Source organism: Scaptodrosophila lebanonensis, unplaced genomic scaffold, assembly GCF_003285725.1.
Source record: "Scaptodrosophila lebanonensis strain 11010-0011.00,11010-0021.00 unplaced genomic scaffold, SlebRS2 tig00000072-arrow-pilon, whole genome shotgun sequence".
In the NCBI taxonomy this organism is placed as follows: domain Eukaryota; kingdom Metazoa; phylum Arthropoda; class Insecta; order Diptera; family Drosophilidae; genus Scaptodrosophila; species Scaptodrosophila lebanonensis.
Genome location: NW_022060558.1, coordinates 2,064,050 through 2,088,663, shown reverse-complemented (window position 1 = coordinate 2,088,663; position 24,614 = coordinate 2,064,050). Strand labels below are relative to the sequence as shown.

At 39.4% G+C, this 24,614-nt stretch overlaps 1 protein-coding gene across 1 annotated transcript in view; it reads right to left on the bottom strand.

Moving 5' to 3' along the window:
- Positions 1-443: 443 nt before the first annotated feature.
- Positions 444-24,614, bottom strand: part of LOC115625086 (acetylcholine receptor subunit alpha-like 1) — a 56,846-nt gene continuing 32,675 nt past the window's right edge. The window contains exons 4-8 of the mRNA XM_030519982.1: positions 9,116-9,296; positions 5,964-6,424; positions 5,121-5,332; positions 1,798-2,099; positions 444-1,003 (exon numbers count right to left, since the gene is read on the bottom strand). Coding sequence (XP_030375842.1) covers positions 797-1,003; positions 1,798-2,099; positions 5,121-5,332; positions 5,964-6,424; positions 9,116-9,296 — 1,363 coding nt within the window. The 3' untranslated portion in view covers positions 444-796. The remainder of the gene's footprint in view (positions 1,004-1,797; positions 2,100-5,120; positions 5,333-5,963; positions 6,425-9,115; positions 9,297-24,614) is intronic.

Genomic DNA, 24,614 nt, shown 5'->3' with positions numbered 1-24,614 from the left:
TTCGTTCGCATTATTGCAATAAACGAACGCACACGCTTACACTCACACTCAGAGCACACATACTCGTACACATGAACACATGCAGTCATTTTTTTGAATTTAAAATGCCATTTAAAACACTTTTTGTGTATTTGTGTTTTCTTCGAAATTTTACAACTAAAAATCAACAAGGAACTTTTTGGCGCTCAAAAATACAATATAATGTTACAAAAACTACACACGCTTTATACAACACTGGCCGCATTCTATTTCCCTGCAGCCATGTACGCCATTTTCGACATCATACTCGTTAGCTTATATGCAAAAACTTACTCACTAACTTGCTGCTGGCAAAATCAGGCCTTGCCAGAAACTCGTACATACTCGCACATAATGTACATATACAACGTACATACATACATACATATGTAATTCATTAGTTGGCTTTCTCGAATACTCCAACACTTCCAACTCATGTCTTTCATTATGTTACATACATATTTTGATCAACTGCTCCAAAAACGTGCACTTTCGCATTTGTTTATTTCGCAATGTTCGCTTCGCTACGTACTCACAATGGACTCCATGATGCAATAGCCGTGGTCGTCTCGTTTACGTTTCCGTTTCCGTTTGAGGCGTTGCCAACACTACTGCCATTGCTAATGTCTGTGGTAGTGTTGGTGTTGTATAACGCCGACGACATGCTCATGGTGTTACTCACTGTATATTATCCACGATCATCGTCACGTGCGGCGAACAGGGTTCGCAGCGAGCTGATGATTAAGTTCCACCAGCCAGCTGCGAACCCAAGTGGTCGCTATAAGGAGTTCTCGCTGCCCATCTTAAGCAGTTCGAATTTCTTTTTGGCAATTTTCGAATATAGTATATCAATCGGCTGCGACTGATCGTACAAACTGGGCGCTTGCAAAATAATAAGCGCTGTGCCGACCACGCAAGCGATTGCGAAAATCCAAAGAAACAAACGATCCAACACCATTGCTACGTACTTCCAATCCTCCTCGACCTGTAAATGAAAACAAGAAAATTGTTGTTAAAAAAATGTTTCCAAATTAGTTTAGTGGACTTTTCTAATCGATAATCTACGTTGCCAATATCTTTAGAAAATCTCATAAAATCAATTGGCAAATCTGTTTCAATTTTGTGGTCGGCGCAAACAATTTAAGCCAAAAGTTGGAAGCAAACATTGCTGATTCAATCCGATGGCAACATCGCCACCATGATTGGCAAACATACACATTCACATCACACAGAGCCACACGTAAACTGTTCCAACCACATGCAGCGAACCATTTGTGCACAAACAACTCAATCACTCAACTCAACGTGACGATGATGCAGTTGTTGGTAAAGCTAAAGCTAAATCTGAAGCTGAAGCTGCTGATGCGCCATGTTTGCAGGAGGGGAATTGCCTTCCCGGCCCCTTACATCACCTTCAACTCAACTCTCAATGCCATCACTATTTTCGTTTACAATTTTTGATTAGAGAAAACCCCAGCAACGAGCTTTCAATGTGAGCTGACGGGTTGGCTAATGCGGGTTATCAAGAGCAGACGCACGCAAACAGGACGGACATAGTCAGACAGGCTGGTTGGCTGAAAGAGTGAAAGGCTGGCTGGGTGGAAACGGAAGGCCGAGGAAGGCAAACAAAGATTGCAGCTGATTTGAGCAATGTCAGAAATTGAAACATTTTCCCACGCATTTCCTACGTCTGCGCTTTGCTGGTGGGGGCTTTTTGGCGAAATTGCATTTCCAATGGAAAATTAATTACATTTTTCACTTTCCATGCTAATTACTTACGCTCTCAAACTTGTCCTTGTTCTTCACATGCTGTGCTATGAAACGTGAGCCTTCAATGGTTTTCTCCATTTCCCGCGCATATGGCTTCTCAAATGTGGGACTGAGATCGGCAGCAGCGGCGGCTGCTGCGGCAGCTGCAGGACAACAGCCCGGACTTAGGTCACCATTGAGACCCGATGGACTGAAGAGATCATCGTCGGCGCCCGGTAGTGGCAGTGAGGAGGGAAGCGGTGGTTCACTAAAGCAATGAGCGGCTATTCCGCCAGCTGCGGCCAAATCAAAGCGATGCGAGGCAGGAAGTGCTGCAATTATAGAGATCAGGGGAAGCAATTAGAATTAGGATGTCAATCTATTGAATCTCACAATTTGTAAGCAATTGTTTAATTTAATATGTGCAGACTTAATAAAAAATACGAAAACATTTATTACAGTCCCTGTACTCTAAAGAATAGAGTGAATATTTAATCTACTTTTCTCACATATGTATAGTACATGACTTTTTTGTATTTGCAATAATAAGTTTCAGAATTAAACCAAAAATTTAAATAGTTTCAATATTAAATGCTAAAGTCGTGTTTTTCTTCGTGAATGTAAAAGTTGTATTTTTTCATGGACTTGTTGGTAATAATTTTCTGTTCATTTTATTTGTTTATTTGAATATTATAGTGCGGGGGCTCAAATAAAATTCTCCAACACATACTATATGTTATTGTAATACTGAATGATTTATTTTGCAGATGAGGTATCTATATATATTTTTTTTTTTTGTCAGAACCACCAAACGAATCGTTCTACATATATTCGACTGTATCACCGGGAGGATTTCTAAACATTTGGTGGGATTCTAGTATTTTCTCGGATGCTTGCTTACCTACCCTGTTAGCAACTTTTATTCCAAAATCACAACGAAGAAGGATGTTATAATCGGTTAATCTGACAGTAGCTGTGATTTAAATGCACATAAACATAAGTATATGTCTGTATTTTGGTAACTCTAACATTGCACTTGCTTTCTTTTATTATGTTTTAAAAATTTTCAAAGCTAGAGTTGGAAAACTAATGTGGGAAGTCGCACATATGTTACTCACTTATTTTATAAACTTTAGAAAAGTTTCAAATTTAAAAACCTATGTCTAAAGGATTTATTATAATGTTGTACTGAATTGCTTTTCTTCAATGTATTTGTTATATGCAGTTGTGTGGTGAAAGACGAATATATAATTCTAACTAAGCAATTTAGAATCGTGAATGAAAATAGAACAATATTAGCTTGTTTGTAAAGGGAGAAGGTTTAAGATACATATTCACAAAGAATTTAACCATCTCATACTGGTGGAGCAAGGATTTATATTATTTTGTCTAATTACAGATATTGTTGAAGCTATGGCCCATCAGAAATACAAGTATGCACCCTTACCAACGTTAGGCAAATAAAGTTGTTAACAAGTTGTATTTTACTGCTCAACTGTGCTGTTCATTTGTGTGAAAATGCAATTTGTAACTTTTTTATTGTGACTTGTCTTTGACCCAAAGACGATGGTAACCCAAGGCATGCCCCAAAGGAAGTGCCGGCGTTGGCAACAACTGCTGCAGAAACAATAAGGCAACTCAATGAATAGTTTTCTGCATTTTCGTTTCCTTTCTCTTTTTTTTTATTTGACTGGACATTTGCTTTTGCAACGTTTTTATGCGCATGAAGAGTAACTACAAGAAGACAAGCGGAAGAAAGGAAAAATAAAATGCTTAATTTTTATTCAGATTTTTTTCTATTGTCCTGAACACAAGTTTGAGGGGGCGCTGCGAGACTCCAATGCTCCAATCAGACAGACCGGGCCAGTCGCGCGTACTTCAACGACAGGCTTCTCAAAGTTAAATTTGGATTTATTTTCCTCCTTCAGCAATTGAATTGTAGCTGTTTGAGTGGCTTTGCTTGTCGTGTGCGTAATGTGGGGAGATTAGAAAAGTTGCAGGCATTTCGAGAGATTTAAGGTGTGCTTAAAGCTGTTTAAAAACACTGACATTTCAGGTGAGTTGGTAAAGAGAGAAGAGTCAATCGAAATCGTGTTAGTTATAATTCATGGAACTTGGCTTACAATTCAATTGGATTGTAATCGACTGCTACTTTTCGATTAAGACTGCTACATTGTAAAATTAAAGAATAATCAATCATTGGGAATCTTCCATGGAAAGCCATTTAAAGCATTAGCATTATAGTCATTTATAAAATGCATATATATATATTCTACCAATTAATCGCTCATATATATGAGTTTTTATTTTTGTATACAAAGTTTCGATAGTTGCAAGATTATAAAAATATGTTTAAATAATATACGATTATAAATATTATATATGCAGATAAGATAAGAATCTATTTTATTCATTTTTTATTCACCCAATGAGCTTTATTAAGGAGTTTATTAAGCTTCAGAAATGTTTGTATAGTAATGACATAATTTAAGGGATAGAATTCAATTTGTTTATATTTCAGACAAAAAGGCGAGTTTAGGCATTTGTTAAGCTACTTCATAAATAAAATTAATCAACTTTCAGAAAGTCGTCACAGCGACAAAGCAATATTTTAGGACTTAAAACAGTTAATAACACTTGGTTCCTGTGGCACGGATGGGAGGGCGGCGGTTATTGTCGCTGTTGGCTCTCAAACTTTTCAGTTGCTGCCGCTGTTGCAAAATGCAAGTTGGCTTGCTGTCTGCTTCTGCCGCTTCACTGCCTGTTAATTGCCATAAATTATTTGCAAACTCGCCCCTGGCAGCGTGTATAAAATGCATATAATTTTAATGTTGTTGCGCATATTTAAAACGGAATATAAACTAGCATATATATAGTATGCGTATTTGTATATATGGATATTTTGAAAACTTATATATATATGTAGTAGCAGTCAGTAGTCGGCTAATGCGCCCGCTAAAGCAAGTTGAAAACATGCATAAATTACTGCTGCAACAATAATAACACCAGCAACAGCAGTAGCAGCAACAGCGACAGCAGGAGAGCCCCCCAAAGCCGAACTTTTGCAGCAGTCGTTGCAGAAACTTTCTAAAGTACATCGCCAAAAGAAAAAAAGAAAATGGTTTAAAAATAGAATGCAACAACAAAGCAATGAAACTTTGCTTGTTTTGTGCAGATTTCTGTTGACTATAACTAAGATGCATACAATTGGAACTGTGCGCCTTTTGTATAGAATTCTGTAAATCGGATTTCGAAGGGACGTGAGCGCGTGCCCTTGCTTTTCGCAAATTGTTTTTGATTTCATTAGATGTGGCAAGGCAAGTTGGTATGGCAACTGGTTGGAAGGGACTTACCTGGTATGCCATAGTCACCACTGAAGCGCTTTGTGTCATAGTTGACAAACTTGTCCACATCTGGTGGCAAATGGAACACGTCGGTGAGCACTTCAGGCGGCTGGTCGTCTTCGGGCTCCTCCTTTTTGGGCCGCTCTATGCAGAGCAGCTTCGGCAGGATTTGAATGAAGATGCGTTGTACCCACGGTGCCATGCGATGCGTGACAGGTGATCTGCGAAGCAATACATTTCAAATCACATTTATTGCTTTGGGCAGCCATTCAGAGTGCAAAGTTAGACTCCTCCAATTTGAAATACCATACTATATTGATATAAATACCGCTTAACATAAGTCTATATATTTTAATTTAAAAAGAATTTCCTTTAAGAGTTGCAAACTTTAACAGCTTTTATAAATGAATAAATAAAAATTAAGAAATCCAAATACAAAACAAAGAAACCCGTTTCCATGTTTGTATAAGGTTTTAGGTTTCAAAAGTTGTTTCTTTAGGTCAAAAATTTTAAATTATTTTTGCATTAAGTAAATCAAGTTGCTCAGTATAAGTCTTAGCTGCACGCTTTGTCTATTTTTAATTTATTTGTGGTGTGTTTATCTCTTGAAATTTGTATTTTTTCGATCATGTTTGCTTGACACAACTTTGGTAATATTAGGCATTTTTATTGTTAAGCTCCTGCTACTGTTATTTAAACGAGTTAAAATATATTTCAAATAATACACACAGTTTTGGTGTCCCTCTATGAAATACTATAGCTATTGGAACTATTGGTCTTATTTCTTGAGCGAGATAATGATTGTGAGGACCTTATAAAACCTGAAGACTATATTGAACTATTTGAACTTACCGAAAGTTGACGTTGAGCACAGCAATGGTGACCACAACCGACAGCGTTACAAGCATCATGGTAAAAAGCAGATACTTGCCCAATAGCGGCACCGTCAGCGATGTGGGCGGTATAATTTCGGCGAGAAGCAGAAAAAACACAGTCAACGAGAGCAAAATGCTAATACAGAGAGAGATCTTTTCGCCCGAATCGCTGGGCAAATAGAAAACGAGCACGGACAGAAACGAAATTCCCACGCAGGGTATGATCAGATTGACGGTGTAGAAGAGTGTCTTTCGTCGCAGCGTCAGATTGAAGACAATATCGAGATACGGCTCCTCGCAACAGCTGTAGAATTTCTCGTTTCGCACAGCAGGTACGCGCATGATATCCCATTCGACGGAGATATAGTAGTCCTGCAAATCGATGCCCACCTCAATGTTGTCCGAGTCGGCGGTCTGCTTCAAATGCCGCAAGTCAACCTGAAAGATAAAGATAGAGTGGGGATGGAGTGTGTAAGTTATTGGCTTTTGGCATTGATAGTCAAAGGAGTCACGTCCCTGGCAGTCAGACAGTTTTAGGTTCGTTTTATGGCAAATAGCGGCAACAGCTGCTGCACAGTTTGTTTTAAAGTTTTTGATTTATTGCACGCTGTCTTACTGCTTCTGCAAAACGTTTGTAACAACACCTGCTTGCTGGCTGTCAAGACAAATACACGCATTCAGTTGTACATTTTCCTACATCTATACAATTGAACCCACTCATATCGCTATTTGTGTTGATTTGTTGGCTCATTTCATTTGCTTACGCGCTCACCTTCACCCACTCCCACTTCTTCAGGTTCATCAGCGTGAACATCATTTGCCCTGATGTTCGACGTTGTTGTGGCAGCTGAACGAATTTGCTATGAAAATGGCAAGTGATGGGAAATCGCACCTTTGACAAATGCTGACACTCGTCAATTGGCAAAAGAATGGTTATTTCTATTGCCATTTCATGTGCTCCAGCTTAAATTGGCGTCAGTGTTCGTTTTCTTTCACGTACTCGCGAATGTAAATGACATTCACGTTCTAGCTTTTATTTCATTTCCATTTCACTTCACTAGCTGCATTTTGCCATGTTCAACTTCTACTTGTGTTGTTGTATTGTGTGTTGAGAATTTATAATGAAATATGAGTATTCGCCGTTAACTAATATTCGACTTCTACTGGTAACAACAACCTCATCAACGCAGGGGCCCGTTCACGAATAAAACAGTTTAATCCAACTCACATGAAAAATTTCTTAAGCATTGCCAGGCTCTAGTTGAGTTTTTCAAAATGCATTGTATTTTGTTGCATATTATTGATATTTAGATTCACAAACTGAGCGTTTTCACACATAGAGTAATCCTATTACTATATACTTCTTATCGAGCTGTAATGTTCTTTTGAGAACATTGGTGGAACCAACTGGAACAGGACGAGTTATATTGAGCTTAGTGAATTATTCAGAATGGTTTTTATCCTTTAGCTGTTGCAGCGACCTTCTTAAGAAGTTCATCTTATGCACTTTCTCTTAATATGTTTAAGCAAATAGATTTAGTAAAGTGATAACTTGCTGTCAATGAACAAGATACAGGTACAGTGACAAATATTATTTTAAATGTACTGAAATGCAAGCTTGGTAAGTAATTTTAGCTTTATCTATTGCTTCATATATTGAATCCAATTTTCTCAGAGCAGAGTATTAAAAAGAAAGGCTATGCAACACAGGCTGTGCCACCATTATTACCTCGTTCTATATTTACGCTTATATTGTCGAATGGTCAAGGAAAGCAAAGAAATCAGCCGACAACAATTTTCATATATGGACAAAAGCAAACGGGCCAGCGTTATGTGCATGACGCGTATGTAGTATGTACTATATACACATATTACATACAAACTTTGATTCCCACATATGTGCGTTCTCATGTGTGTGCTTCAGAGTGCATGAAGTCGAAATCAATGAAGCATGTTGAACCTTTCGAAGCGTAAATGTGCCTTGTTTCCAAAGAAAAACAAAATTTATACGTTTATATAAGTAAATGATAAAATGTCTTGTCATTTTTTTTCATGCCATTGTAGACGGCAGCGGCAGGAGCCACATAATGAACACAACTTGACTTCATGAGCCATCTAGCGGCTGCTGACGCAACAGTTGTGCAGGAGGCAGCCCGCCATTTTGAATTTGTGCGTTCGCTCCATTTTGTCTTGTTTTTTGTTTTGTTTGGGGATTGACAAACGAGCCCAAAAAGTTTTGAAGGGCGCGGCTGCTTCATTAAACGCAGCTGCTGGCTGTTATCTCTTATACAGCTGCACAGACGTTGCATGTGTGCGTGTGTGAGTGTGGGTGTGTGTGTGTGTGTAAGACATGTGATTTATCACACAAAGGAAGCGAGCAAACGTGTCAAGTGTACAAAAATACAATAAACATTAACAACAGTATTGAAATAAATATAACTGCCAAGGCGCGGCAACAAAACAACAACAACAACCACATAAGAGAGGACTACAACAACAACAATATCTGAAGTTTGCCACGCCCCCAGCGCAGCTTCATTGCAGAAAGTTTGATTGCCAAAAACTCACAATCAATTGCTAGCTTGAATTGTTTTTACTTTTCTCAGTTGTTTTATGTCTTTTTCCAGACCCCAACCACGCCCATACCAAACGGCCCACTGTCATTTTTTATGTATTACATGTTTAAATAGTAATTTTTTCGCACACGCACACACATGGAGATGCTACAGAGGGGCAGGAAAAGAAGCCAGGAAGGAATGTTGCACGTGCAGACTTCACTGTCCACACCCCCCTTTCCGATGCCCCTCAACTGCGCTGTCATTGGATTTTGTGATTTAATGCTTTTATAATCGAGTAAAGTAGCGTTTGATTAGCAGTCAGTCAATCAGCCAACCACTGAGTCCTTTAGTATTGATGGATGGCTCGGTACTTGGTTGGCTGGTTGACTAGCTGTGTGGGACAGCCGCGTAATCTGAGCGGCGTTCCTACCAGCAGGCGCAGCAACAGAAGCACGAGCAGCTGAGGCGTGTCACTGATTGACAGACGGCTCGTGGTTTGCTACTCGAAAGGCCCCCGATAAGTCCTCAGTACAGGAGTCAGAATGTGGTTACATGTTGTTGTTATACTTACCATATATCCATCGTATGTCCACGAACCGAATTTCATGAAGCATGTTTGCTCATCGAATGGAAAATATTCCACATCAATTTCGCAAAAGGATTTATAAATGGCAGGAGGTTTCCAGACCACTTTGCCCGTATGATGCAGAATTGCTTTAGTCATTATTGTCACTTCATAGTTGCCATCAGCGCTGAAAAGTAAACAAATAATCAGCATTCAATATAATTAGGTTCAACATCAATAAAAATATAAAGAGTTGATGAACTCTTGTGACACATAAAGGATTCAAAAGTTGAATTATATATAGAGTATGTTGTTATGGATGGAAATGAACAGGGCGGTATTTTATGAATTCTTTTGAATTTCTTTTCAGTTTTTGTAAGGCAGTTCTACCAAAAGTTGTTTTTTGCGAGCCCCTACTATAATAATATAATATAATTTTTGATTTCCTTAACAACACTAATGACTCACATAAAGAAGTCTACTACTAGCGTACACGAGCTGTGTTTTCATAGATTTTTTTGTCTCTTAGTCTCTTTCTCTCAGAGCTTTGTAGATTTCATATTTCTTTGCTTATGTTTCATTATTTATATCTAAATGATCCAAGATAACCAAGATCGCATAGTTTGAAACTTATTTAATATATGTCTAAGGAAATAATTTCTGCTAGAGCTTTAAAGCTTAACTACAATATCCTTATACTTTTAAACTAACCACATATTTTTTTACACCCATGAAAACCCACTGTAAGCGATACTTATGAGCACACACACACTTGGATAGGCCACCAAAACCACATTACCATTACCGGCGGCCATATTAGCCAACAACCATAAATCTCAGCTCAACATTACGTTTGTGCGTCTCTCTTTCTTTCTGCCTCGCTCTGCCTATCTCAGCACGGAAACGCTCAGCTATTCATGCTTTTCTGAGACCCACAAAGGCATAGAAATCGTACAATATTCCCAAAGTGCTTGGTGCTCTGGCTTTGTTTTCTTTAATTAAATGAATGTTGTTGACAACTTTATTATCAGCTGAACTTTGTGAACTCGGCAAGCGCCCACGCTCCTACTCTCACTCCCATTTTATCCCAGTGGCCACACCCATAGCTTCTGCCCAAAGTGGCAGCCACAACCACTTTAATTCTATTATTGTATGTTACTGACTGCTCCTATTTCTGCTTCAGCTACAGCTTCAGCTTCATCTTCAGCTCCTTTCAGGCTTTCATATAGTATACATGACTCTTTTTCAACTGCTGTTGGCTTTTAGTTTTTAGCATGACGCTGACGACAACTGCGTTGAAATCAAAAGAAGTGAAATAAAATTTCATTATCTTTCATTAGATTTATAAAAATAAAAATGGCGTGCAGGAAACAGCAGCAAGGGGCAAAGCATCGCACATAGAAACAGAGTCAGCAAAAAGTTGTGCTCGCGATTGGCCGGTTTAGTCCTGCGTCCTGCGGTCGTCATTGGGTTCGGGTCGGCAGTGGTTTTATACCTACAACGTACGAAACTTTTAGCCAGATACAAAGATGGCGCACTGCGAGTACGAAAGTACTGAGATTAACGCGCTGATAGCCGCGACAGGCGCCGCTGGCATGACCACGACGACGATGGCAACGAGAACTCTACAGACGACACTCATACGCCGCATTGGCCAGTCAGCTTGTACATCGTTTGTGCACTGAGAAATTGTATGATCCACACTCAAGAATTGAGTTCATGTTACGGTCGTGCCTCAATAAAGGCCTATCCAAGCGAAGTACGTACTTACTGAGCTTAGCTACATATTTATTGAAATACACAAATCTGTCTTATCTGACCACGATTCAACATGAAAAGGCTAAGTAAACAAGTAAACATCGTTGATACAAAATTCTACAGAAAAACTATATTCAACGCAGTTCATTCGTCTTGTATTATTACGTCAAATGCCAAATGAGCATTTGTATAATAAGAAATGGAAAATTTAGTGGCCTAAGATCTTTGGATTATCTGAGAGCTTAAACTTTTAAAACTGGAAACGAAACAATAATTACATATGTGTGGTAATATTTAGTAGCACACGTTTTTCTAAGTGTACGCATGTGGGTATATGTGTGTGTGTGTGACAATTCGAGTCGCCCCGCAGGATTACCGTAAAGATAATGGCTGCAATTGTGGTGACCACCGAGCTTTGGTTTGGTTTTTTTTTTGCTCTGGTTATAAACTTTTGTGCTGTTTTCTCTTTTGCCCGCTGCTGTGGAATGCCGTCGGCCATTTTAAATGGTTTTTAGCCATTAATGGTTTGCTCGTAGTTGCCGTCATCGCCATCTCTGTTTTTGTTGTAATAACATTTTAAAATGCTTTGCTCTTGGATTTAGATTTAGTATATGTACATAAGTATGTAAGTGTACAAGTATAGAAGAATGTATAGATGTATGCATGTATTTGAGTGTCTGGTAGCGCCGATGGCGTCGACCGAAGGACGTTTCGCTACTAATGGACTGCAAACCAAGGCAAGGCATTTAAAGGCGAAGGGAGGCGAGAAAAGGCGGAAAAGATGTGAATGTAAATGGCAGTGGGCCGCACAAAGTAAAGTACGAGTAGAAAAAGAGGAACAACATTAGAAGCAATTTTTGCATTTTAAAATGAATTCGTAATTAGAAACTAAAATGTATTTTTAATTAGTTCAGTAATTTTTTATAGTTAGATCTGAAGCATTTGGTGCGCTTGTACACTTTGCCTGCGCACGCCAATTTTGAGTACGGACATAAAATGATGAGTTTAAAAGTAGTTAAAATGCTAAAGCCTGGCATAAAGCCACAAAATTGGCAGTTGCCTTAATGCGTTCTGTACTGTGTATGTGTGGGTGTGTGTACTTGAAAAAAAATTGTAGCTCAGCAAATGGTGCCAGTGGCAAGTTGGCTGAAGTTTGAAGGAAAGGCATTCAACCAGACTAACTGAATGAGATGGAAGTAATTTGAGTATGTTAGAAAGATAAAATTGCAGTGCCTGAAGGCATGATTTCTTCGAAATACAACGAACGAAAAGCCATAGCACTTTACGTACAAGTATACACACTTATTTTTAGTGTATAATGCTTATAATGAAGTGATTCACACAGTTCGAATTCCCAGCTTCACTAATTGTCTGCTTATATCTTTTCGACATTAGAGGAGGCGATGGTATAAGAATCACGGCAGCTGGAAAAACTTAATATATAGATTAAAAAAAATCTGTCTAAAAAAACACAAGAGCGCTTAAATCTAATACACTATTAAAAGTGTTTGCGGAACTTCATGGATTACTTGATTTATCAGTACTAAGGCTGTTGCTAAACAACTAATTTTATATATATGTAATTTCGTAGTATAATTCATATAATATGTTTAACTTAAACGCAATTAGTGAGCACTGCATTGTCTAAACAGCCTAACTAGTTGTATTACGCTTCTAATCCACATGTGTACGTACATTGAAATATGGCACTCGAAAGTCAAACCTCCATTACGATGCTAGCAGCTTCAGAGCGACTTTAATGTCTTGGATCAACATTTAAATTAATTGCTGGAATTAAGCAGCATCAGCAACACACATGTAGTGGTATAACGATAGCGGAGACATTGTATACCCTGAGTTCAAAGATTATACGACTATATTGATTTAAAACGTGAAGATGTTGCGTTGTTGAAGATTAAATGCCTTCCAGATAATATATAGAATTTATTTTATTTATCTTTTGTATACCCTGGTAATCCGTTCTAGCAATTTCTTCTGGTTATTGTTATACTCGACGAAATAAGTTTTATCTATCAAAAGTTAAGTTTAGTTAGTGAAATAAATTTATAAAAATGTTTAATTCATTAATTAATAAATTTTTTTTTTTTTTTTTTTTTGAGTATATAAAAGTTTGCACCCATTCCCGAAAGTTTATGAAAAACACACTAAATTTGATAGTTATTTAAAATTATTCTACTAATAGGAACCAAATTTTTGTATTGTCAACAATTCGGAACGATTTGATGCTTTCTGGCTGAATTGATATCATTTTAGATTTTTATTTCCTTACCTAACGAAACCTGCCTCTACAATCAATCAGAAACTATAAAGCAAAGGGTATCCCAAAGTTGAGCATGATCAAGTGTAGTATTTTCTCAAATTTCATGCTTGTTGTTGTTGTTATTGCTGGAAAAAACTTTTGACAGAGAGAAACAAAAGTAGCTGCCTGACATTTGAAGGGCTTACATACGGTTTTTGTTGAATTTTATGTTTCAGTTTTGAACCCCCACAACCCTGGTAGCTGTCAAAGTGACTAGTCGACTTTTTATTGTGCGCTCCGTGAAAAATTGTAATAAATTCCTCTTTTTCAATTATTTCGCGTATAGTGCGTTAAAAAAAAAAAAAAACCACCCGGAAACCTAGTTTCACCTTGGCTTTTTGGCAATCGTTTAGTATCCTTATTTTCTTGGATTCCAATCAACAATTAATCTGCTGTATGGGGCTGCTCTGCTGACGTATACACGTCATCGGAGCAGAGACAGCCCAGAATTTTTCTTCTTTGCTTGTTTTGCAAGTCATCTTATCTCACGTAAATGAATGCTGATGAAGACTCGGCCGCTCTCGGAGCAGCTGAGGAAGTAGTCAATAAGCTGCCGAAGTACGTGGAGATGAGAAAAATTTCTGGTAAATCACCTTCGGAGCTGAGAGCAAAAATAACCAAGGACTTGCATATGTCAATGGGAAAACCATACTTAAAGCCGTCAATCTCAACCAGTAACTGGATTGCCTCAACCACTTGTACATCGACTACAAGTACCCTAACATTTTCTGTGGTGAACTCTCAATCAATGTATACTACAGTAGCGACATCAAATGGCAGTTTGTGCTCCACACCCGCCGTTGTGAGTACACCGGCTTCAATGACAAACTTAGTTGCAAATCCAACTCTGGACAAATTTTGCTCGTTTCAAATGCCAGTACCCGGTATTAATAGGAAGCGGAAAGGAGCCGTCGAGTCACTAAAATCGGCTCAAAAAAATAAGCCAACTCCTGTCAATACAACCCAGGGACAACGAACTGCGTCCTCCTCTCCGCCAGCGCTTCAAAATAATAGATTTGCAGCCCTTTCGGAAGAAGCTGATTCCATTATGGAAATGGAAGAGCCAGATTCCGAAGATCCATCGAGCCAGCAAAATGAAGCCAGCCGTTTCCAGCAGGGAAGTAGTATTCCTAAGCCTCCTGCTATATGTGTGCCACAAGTCAACAAATTGGATAAGCTGGAGGTGGCGCTCAATTCTGCTGTCTCCCCTAACGATTACGACATACGCACATCGAAATCTGGGATCTCGCGTATTTATACGAAGAATTCGAATGCGTTTCGTGCAATAATCAAATTATTGTCCAATCAAAATTGTCAATTCTGGCACCACCAGTTGAAGGAGAACAAACCCTGCAGATTGGTGCTCAGAGATATTCATCCCAATGTACCCAGGCAATTAATAGAGCGCACCTTTACCGACAAGGGCTTTACAGTTTTGAATATATATTGCCCCAGAAAACCGGACTGGCGTAACATTCAAATTAATGAGGAGGATGGTGAGGACATAAATAATGTTAAAACAAGACAAAATATGTTTTACGTTAACCTCCAGAACGCACCCAACGTTGCTGAGGCACTAAAAATAACTCAAATTGGTAGACACAGGGTTACAATATCAAAGGCCAAACAGAGTAAAGAGCTGGTACAATGCTTCAGATGCCAAGATTTCGGGCACACGAGGAACTATTGCCTTAAAAAGCCGGTTTGCGGTAAATGCTCGGGGGACCATGATACTGGCTCAAAATCATGTAACCTGAATGATAATGGGGAATTTATATGCGCTAATTGCGGCGAAGACCACATGTCGAGCTTCAGAGGCTGCAAGGTAAGAATTGATCTAGCCAAAAAACTTAAGCCAGCTGTGAGGTTGCCGAAAGATGGACTAGTTATCGGTAGCAATAGGAGTTACCCAAATAACCAAGGCACTAAAGTACAGTTTATCTCAAACTCTACTGTTAAGAGTGGCTTCTCTTATGCTGATGCAGCTAGGCCAATTGGAGAAAAACGTACCAGCGCGCCAACAAACCAAAACTCGCCCCGATCACACAGTTCCGCCGAAGATTGGCATCTAAACAACAAATTTAGTATGCTGGAAAAGGCGATTTTAGATCTAAACGCAAGAATGGATCAAATGTATAAGCTCATACAGGAAAATATGGATTCCAATAGAGCCTTCCGTGACTTGGTACAAAAACTAATATCCAAATGTTAAATCCGCTGTTAAAAATCGGATTATGGAACGCACGGGGCCTGGTCAAAAACAATGATGAACTCAGGCTTTTCCTAAGTTCAAACTCGATCGATATCATGTTAATAACCGAAACGCATATGCGTCCTGGCTTGAACGCATATTTGCCAGGATACGACCAGTACTACGCTAATCATCCTAGTGGCACCGCTAAAAGTGGTTCTGCAGTCATCATTAGATCAAGTATCGCTCATTCACAGAATGAGCCAATTCTAAAAACAAGCATCCAAGCGGCCAGCGTAACTATACCGACGAATGGTGGAAGCATCAAAGTCTCCTCCCTATATCTTCCTCCCAATGAAGCTTGGTGCAGGGCCGACTTTGATCTATTGCTTGCAACCTTAGGAGATAAGTTTATTGTAGGCGGTGATTTTAATGCAAAACACCAATGGTGGGGTAATTCCAGATCTTGCAGGCGAGGAAGGTGTTTGCAAGAGGCCATAGCTAGTACTACTTGCCAAGTTCTTGCTACTGGAGAGCCAACTTTCTACTCTTACAACACACGACTTAACCCCTCTGCACTAGACTTCTTTATTGTCAACAGGATTGCCCTAAACAGACTCACCGTTGAAACAAAATATGAGCTCGCATCGGATCACCTTCCAGTAGTAGCGACGCTACATCATGCACCGCAATATAATCCCAAGAGGGAATATATTCTACCACCTGGCTCCCGTATTGATGTTTTTAAAGCCGATCTCGAAAGAAGAATTAACCTGAACGTCGAAATTAACAGCCCAGAGGATATCGAAGACGCGATATCAATCCTCATGAAGAACATTTCACTGGCTGCGTCTTCTGCTGCACCGAAAACTTTACGCTTGCCAACCCAACATAGTCAAGCTAGTCTACCACCAACGGCTGCTGCGCTCTTAAGCCTGAAAAGAAGAGTCAGGAAAGAATATGCAAGAACTGGAGATACTCGCATTCATCAAATCTACAAAAGACTGTCCAATCGACTGCAAAAAGAGCTTGCTAAAATCAGACAAGGCAGAATTGATGACATATTGGAAAGTGCTGGTCCAGATGCATCATTTAATTACTCGCTCTGGAAGCTTACGAGGCGATTTAAGAGGCTGGTCATCCCTAAGACTCCAATTAAGGATCCTACAGGTGGATGGAGCTACTCCAGTCAGCAGAAAGCTGAAATCTTTGCAAACAGCCTAGAGGAAAGATTTAAGCCTTTTGACTTTACAACAGCAGATAGGCGAAGGGTAGTCGAGCTTAGGCTGGAGATGCCATTCCAAATGGCCTTGCCTGCAAGCCCAGTTACACTTCAAGAAGTGGTACAGCAGATAAAAAATCTAAAGGTAAAAAAAGCGCCTGGAGAAGACCTTTTAGACAACAGGACGCTGAAACTGCTCCCCACAAGGGCTCTGCTGTATATTGTCTTGCTCATGAATAACATACTCAGGCTGAGGCACTTTCCAAACTGCTGGAAAATGGCGCTAATTACGATGATTCCAAAGCCAGAGAAACAGCATACTGAAGTAGATGGATATAGGCCGATTAGTCTGCTACCTGCCCTCGGGAAGATGATGGAACGCGTGATTCTGGACCGGATTCTCCAGCTCGAAGCCGTGACGCGCAGAATTCCAAAATGGCAATTTGGTTTTCGAAGAAGTCACGGAACACCGGAACAGCTCCACCGTGTGGTCAACTTCGCCCTGGAAGCCATGGAGCAAAAGATGTACTCAGTGGCTGTGTTTATGGATATTAAACAAGCTTTTGATAGAGTGTGGCATGATGGTCTCCTCTGCAAATTGAAAGGCATGCTAACTCCTCAATTGTTTCAACTCATCGAAAGCTTTCTAAGGGACAGAAGCTTCAGAGTTGCTGTTGATGGAGTGAAATCCACGAGGCGCTCAATTTGTGCAGGGGTGCCCCAAGGCAGTGTTCTCGGTCCTACCCTGTATACATTATTTACTGCTGATATGCCTGCACCGCAAGAGATCATTGGAGTAGACGAGGATGACGCACTAATAGCTACTTACGCAGACGACACTGCGGTGCTTACCAGAAGCAGAGATATCGATGTAGCTTCGGAAGCCTTACAGCAGTATGTAAGTAGTTTCGAGAAGTGGGCTCTGAATTGGAACATTGGTATCAACGCCAGCAAGTGTGCGAATGTCACATTTACAACAAGGCCGTCGTCATGCGGAGATATCACAATGTTGGGGTCCACGCTCAGTCATACAAATTCGCACAAATATCTTGGTGTAATTCTGGACAGAAGACTCAACTTCAGCAAGCATACAACAATGGTGAAGCGATCGGTCATGGCGAAAGCCGGAAAGATGGCATGGCTGCTTGCACCATGCAACAAGCTGTCCCTGCACAGTAAGGTGACAGTATACAAGTCCATATTAAGTCCAATATGGAAGTATGCGCTACCAATTTATGGCATTGCCGCTGCTTCAAACCTAAACAAAATAAGAGTTGCGCAAGCTAAAATACTTAGAAAAATATGCAACGCTCCCTGGTATATGCGCACTAGGGACATCGAAAGAGACTTATGTGTCCCCAAGGTTGGCGATGTCATTCAAATGCACGCAAGCAATTACGAGAAGCGACTCGGCAGTCACCCCAACGCACTAGCGAGGCGGCTCCTGTCCAAACCTAAGAAGAGAAGACTGAAGAAGTGCCATCCAAAGGATCTCCCCACAAGAGCCCTTGTATAAAATACATAGTATATATCATAAAATATAATCATTTTTCATGTAAAACATTGTAAATATTGTATATATGTACATAGATATAAGTGCGTCCTATAGATGCTTACTATAGACAACTTTTGTATTCCCTAACTTTCAACTAGCTTAAGCTGCCATATTGGTAGTAGAAAACTAGTTTAATAAATTGTATATATGTAAAAAAAAAAAAAAAAAAAAGTTTTGAACCCCGAGAAGTAAAATTGCGAACACTAATTACGGGTATACTCGGTAGAGCAACGAGTGAAATGAAATGCATGTTGGTATATTTAGTCTATTTTTTTGTCCAACCTTTTCGTGTTGTTGTTGCTACTGCCGTTTTTGCTTTGGTCTCCCAGGGCGATGCTTGCTGGTTGTTGATAATTTGCACTTTTGAGTGCTGATTGTACAAATTGCAATTAAAAATTGACGCACACACATACAAATACATACATTCATGGGCAATGAGAAGGACTGAGATGAGAGTATGCAATAGCGCAATGCAAATGCATAATGTAAATGTAACCGTGTTGAAAGCCAAGCGTGCCACAAACAATTAGAAAAACAAGCTAGCTACCAGCACGTGTAATAAATTACAACTTTTCACGCTTGTTACAATTGCCACACACACACACACTGAAACACATGCATATGTACAATTATTTTGTAGGCTACCATGGCCAAATGCCTCACTGAATGCCAATAAAACGCGTCTGCGTTTGAATGTGTGTGTGTGTATGTGTAAGTGTGCGTGCAACCAGCAAAGCCAACGCGCGCGGTTAAGTGCCTCCCGCACACGCAGGTATTTGTGGTCGGTAGCCTACTGTTTTAGCTGCTTTTGTTGCTGTTGCTGGCAGCCACTTTTGATATATGCGCTGGCACAATTTCTCACATTTACAAAGCTGGCAAACTATTTATTTGCTGCTATTTCTCGCTTAGCAGACAATTAAGCATTTTTCATTGCATACAAATGGGCGCACACATTGCACGCATGAGCATGGGTTTGCGCGTGTGTGTGCCCACCATTTTCATTTTTTTTGGGTCAAATTCTTTTAATGTCCCTGCGAATGTTTGGCCAGCAAGCTTTTCCGAACTGCTGTAGTCAAAAATCCACGCATGGGGCTGCGTAAAGGCACAATGCACCATTCAGGCATATCCCCATTTTCTTATGTATACGAGTACGTATAGCGTGGTATGGAAATGTATGTATTTAGTACTAAAATGGAAATGTATGTACGTGCACATGTAGTTAATATTTGTGGTGTAGTATTTGTCGATGAATATAGAAATAAATATTTCTAAGGCATAGTTCAAGTGACGTTCCATTTTGAAGTTAGCAGGAATTTAATTTATATGGTTGCAAAAAATTCAAATTTTTAATAATTGTATACTAACAAACATCTTATGGATTTAATACTCATCGTGGCATATAGTTGTATGTGTTAGTCTACGAACTTTTCAGCCCACCTAATATATACGGTCATTTTGGGATCAAATTTGGATTGTTTCTACTTATTTTTAATTAATGGCAGCTGTTTTGCAACCTGCGATTTATTTCTCACACCTCTAACAATCGTAATTGATATAATCTTGAAACTGCATTCATGTATCAATTTATATAAGAGAATTTCCAAATGTTAGGACTAAATCATTTTTTCAAAATGTATTTCTGGAAGCGGGGCTGTTTATGGATTTTTTATGTAACAATAATTTTTTTTGTTAGGCGTTTGTTGGTTTTGTTGTTAATTGAATGTGTTGTCGGAATTTCAACTGCTGCGATTGAAATACGGCTGGGGCAGCTACATCTGCATATTCTACATCGTCTTCTCTTGCGTAAAAAAGCTTAATAAATTATAGCTGTGGGTGCCACTGCAACCACCACTGTCTCCCTCTCTTCTCTTCGCTGCCAAACACAGTTGTGACAATAAACGGTTTTTTTTGTTGTTGTTGGATTCCAGCGCGAAATGCGCTTTTGTGTTGCATACTTTTGTGCGCACATGTTTTTGCCGCTTCCCAATGATGCTGGCGAATGCAGAGCAGTGTGTTAAAATGTATTTGCATTTAAAATTACAGTGCGCTCACAACAACACACTCAGATATACGCACACATACACAATTGGCACATACACAGACAGCATTTTCAATGGATTTTCAGTGCAATTGCTTGTTGTACTTTGTAACGACGCTGGCGGCGAATATCGTAAATTAAATTGCATTCCCTTAGTCAAGCAGTTCATTGGCTATTTATGTTTACGCACTGCTTGTTTAGTTACGGTTTGAATTGGCGATTCGTCTTAGCGCCAACTGCCTATGATCGCATTTTTTATTATTCTTGCCTTAGCAGACGAAACAAACAAATTTTCCATAATTGTTTTTATATATGTACAAAAAAAAATTATTTTCTGCAGCCGCACGGCTATCGGCCACCTATGGGTTATTTTCAGTATTGCTCAGTGGCAATATTTGCTAGTTGTCAGTGGCCCTTTCTTCAACCTTGACCTGTCAAAGGGAGATTGTCAGAAGAGGGGGTGAAGCAATTTCCGCAAAGAAAAGTTTTCTTGCGTAGCCTCGGCATCCGGATACTTTCTTTTCGCTTGAAGATCGCATGGGAGCAGGTTGTGCCCAATATACTCTGGCTGGCAAATATATGGTCATACATATAGTATAACCTATAGTCCGTTTCAAATTCGGCTGGGCCAAAGCGTTAAGCCTGCTGCAACAAATTTGGAGAATTTGCAGTAATCTTTCACTTCAATTGTGTTAGCAAAAGGAATTCTGCCTGGTGCCACTTCCGGATATCGGGTAAATTTTACTTTTTCCGTTTATTCGCATATAAAATGCAAAAGCTAATGCTATTTCTTCATTGTACATTGTTTTCGTGCAGAATTGGCACTTAATAAAAAGTCCAATCCCCATAAAGGGCATTAACCTTTGCTTATCGCTTTGATGGGCACTTGCTAGAGCGACGACTAGGAAAAGGGAAGTGCACGGGAGAAGGAGGCGTGCTAGAAACGAGATCGGCGCTTCGCTCAGGCCACTGGAACGGCGAAAAGAATCACCGCCTCAGTTGCGTGGATCATATCCGATATGACGGTCGTCGGCTTAAGCTAGGGCACCTGTTTTTTTTGTTGCGTTTCCGTGCACCGAAAAGGTGGCGAAGCCCCAGGTGGCTTTAGTGAAGAGGGCCTGCGTAAAAAAAAAAAAAAAAAAAATTATAAAAACTATATATATGTAAAACTATACACAAATGTGGGCCCTGCAAAAACAACAAAAAAAGTGCAACCGAGAGAACTAGGCATTTATTTTTTTTCTATTCTTTCGTCTTATATTCTTTTTTTTTGGGTCGTATACGGCCTTATACTTAAATTGATCTATATCCGATGTGAGCAAAGCAGCACGGCCGGGTGTGTAGAGAGGGAAAAAAAAGAAATAAGTGAAAACCAAAGAGAAAAAAAAGAAAAGAGAAGGCAACAAAAAAAAAAAGGCAAAACAACAAATAAAAACCCCTTTGACTATACGTTTCGAAATAAAATTTTATTAAGCATGGCGACAAGTGAAGGTATGAAAAGTGCATGTTTTTAAAACCAAAATTTCAACATAAAATTTTACAAACAAATTAAAAATCATAATTAATGTGCATGTAAGCAGCAACGAGCCTATGCAGAGCGCCTCAACGGAAAGATCTTTCGACGTTGGACGACAACTGTAAGTAGAACCGTTTGAATTTTATTTACTTTCATGCAGAAGAGCACGCGTACAAAAACAAAAAAAAAAAATAAATAAAACACCTGTTCATATGCGTCATATGTCTGCCTGCTGGCCATGTAAAGTCTAATTTCCGCATTATTATTATTTTTTTTTAAATCACCGTAATAACGTTATACTTGATTGCGGTCATTACTTACTTAAATTTATGGCCAATCTTTACAAAAAAAAAAAAAAGCGATGCAAGAATTTATAACACTTTAAATATCAACACTTTCTCTTACATCAAATTTTTTTCCTATTATATTACGATCCATTTCAATTATTAACCATCTCTTACAGCCAAGCCGTTGCTTTACTCACCTTGCTCAATTTATATTTACACTAGTATTTTAAGGCAGTCATATGTTTACCTATTCTGCTACTGGCTACGAATCCAGTGATAATTAGCTTTAGATTTCTATTATCGGTTAATGTACGGTCACTTTTTTTTGGAATTCCTTGAAAATTATGATTTTAGTTTTTAATAAAAAGTTTATAATGTTCGCTTAAATTCCGCCTAACATTGATTTCCGCTAGCCACAGCATGTAGAGGTTCAAAGGGGTCATTTGCATAATTGTTTTTGGATATAAATGACCAAGGATGGGTGGGCCAATACTTCCTCAACACCATCAGGGGAATACCAGAGGTGTGTTCACTTGTGTTACGTGGTCTGCCAACCCGCGATCCTTTTGTTAGTCATATTCATGTATATCTTTACCGGTTTTTTTTTGGCTTCCCCACAGCACGCTTTAACTTTAAATAATAAGCTTAATGAAAGGCCGTATGATTGGAGAGACCTCGAACACCACCCACTAGCCGACGAGCCCGAGCCGGAACATATAGCGTGCGCTCTCCAACATACACACACCATCTCGCCTACTCTACTGGGATATGTCCTATACCCGTTACAGTTATAATTTCATTTATTATTTTGGCGCCCAACGTGTGGAGCCCAACTTTTAGTTGTCAATTTTATTTCGTATTTTTGGCTTTCAAATGTTAGGCTTCACAAGAACATAAATATGACTGATACACTTTTTATTCTTTTCTGCAGTAAAATCTTTAGTCTTTTCCAACAATAGCTTCTCGTACGTTAGTCGCAATTAAATTTCTTTTTCCCTTTTGTAGTTTAGCTACATTTTTGTTTATCGTTATCGCTATGTTTTCTTTTAATTGCAACTATCGTAAGGAAAAATAAATCTCTTTTAACGTCATTTAGGTATATTTAGCAGTTAGACGCATTGGACTGCAGGGGATTGGTTCTCTACAGAGGGTACGCCTGACCACGGCTACTGTTTAAATTGCAATGACACTGTATATCTATAACCATTTCTTCTGTCCTTTCTTGTGTACCGCTTTGGTGACTGTCAGACGCATAGGAATACTGGTGAATAGTTTCTTTGAAATGTCAGCAGGCCACGGCTGATAGGAATTAAAGCGATACCAATTCCTTTTTCTATTTTTATTATATGAGTTTCTGCAATTAGACGCATAGGAATTCAGTACGATCGGCTTTAAGAGCTGACTACTGACCACGGATAATGTAGGCATTCAAATAGTAAAAAAGTTCAATATCATTGGTTTCTAAAGACTTTTTGTTTGCGTTATGGGGTGCTTAGGAATACAGGCTGGGTTAATTTTCTGTAATTGCCGCCTGGCCACGGCTCATAATGAAGACAAGGTCACGTAGGTTTGGCATCAGAATAACACCGTCATACCGGCCAAGCGTTGGCTTGCGTTGAGTTTGGCGTTGTTGTTCTTACGACAAACACCAGTGTTCTTTCCTCTTACCCCGCTTTGGGAAGCAGACACATACGTACACAGGCTGATAAACACTGATAAGAATCTCTACATATGCTGTTGGTTAAGCGTGAAATCATAGACTTTTGGTTTTTGATCGTTACCGTTTCGCTATATTTATTTTTTTAGGTTTAATTTTTAGTTTTTCGCTTTTGGGTTTGTTGTACCTATATCTTAAGCTGCAGCAATAGTTTTGTTGACGTGCAGACAACAACAACATTTCTTTTTTGGTTTTGTTGACATTTTAGTTTCGCTGTTTTGATTTGGGATTTTGTTTTGCATTTATTCTTGCAAGTGTTTTGCTTGCATATGCATTGAAGTATTAATAGTAGCTTCGAGATGCCACTAAATCGGTCTACAGAAACCAGTGCCGAATCGGCAACTGACCTTTGCTTTTTATGCAAGGGCAACTTACAGGATTTGGAAACACATAGGGTGACTTGTGGACACATATTCCATAAGGCATGCATTACAACGCATTTCCATGCCTCAAATTTATGTCCCGTTTGCAGAGAGGTTTGCATAAGTAAGCCTTTGGCAAAGCCAACAACTTCGGCTTACAACACAAGGGCACAATCTCGACAACAAGGTTCGGCTAGCACGTCCAGTGAGGCAAGGCGAACTAGTGTTAGTCCAAGCCCACCTAATACCGTCAACCTCAGTACTGTTGGTAATTCAAGCCTTTCTCCTGAGGTCGGAGCAGCGATTGCAGAAGCTGTTAAAGCAATGCAGACTGGATTAATGCTGGAGTTAACTGGTCAGATAGGGAGATTACTACAAGAAAATCTTGCAGCTCAATTGTCAGCTGCACCAGCGGCAGCCACACCAGCGGCCCCTGCAGCAACGGCAGAATCAAGAAACATATCGTTAGAAATACCAGATCAGACCGCTTCTTTGCAACAACTATTGGGCATTGGCTCTAACAATGCCATTAACATACC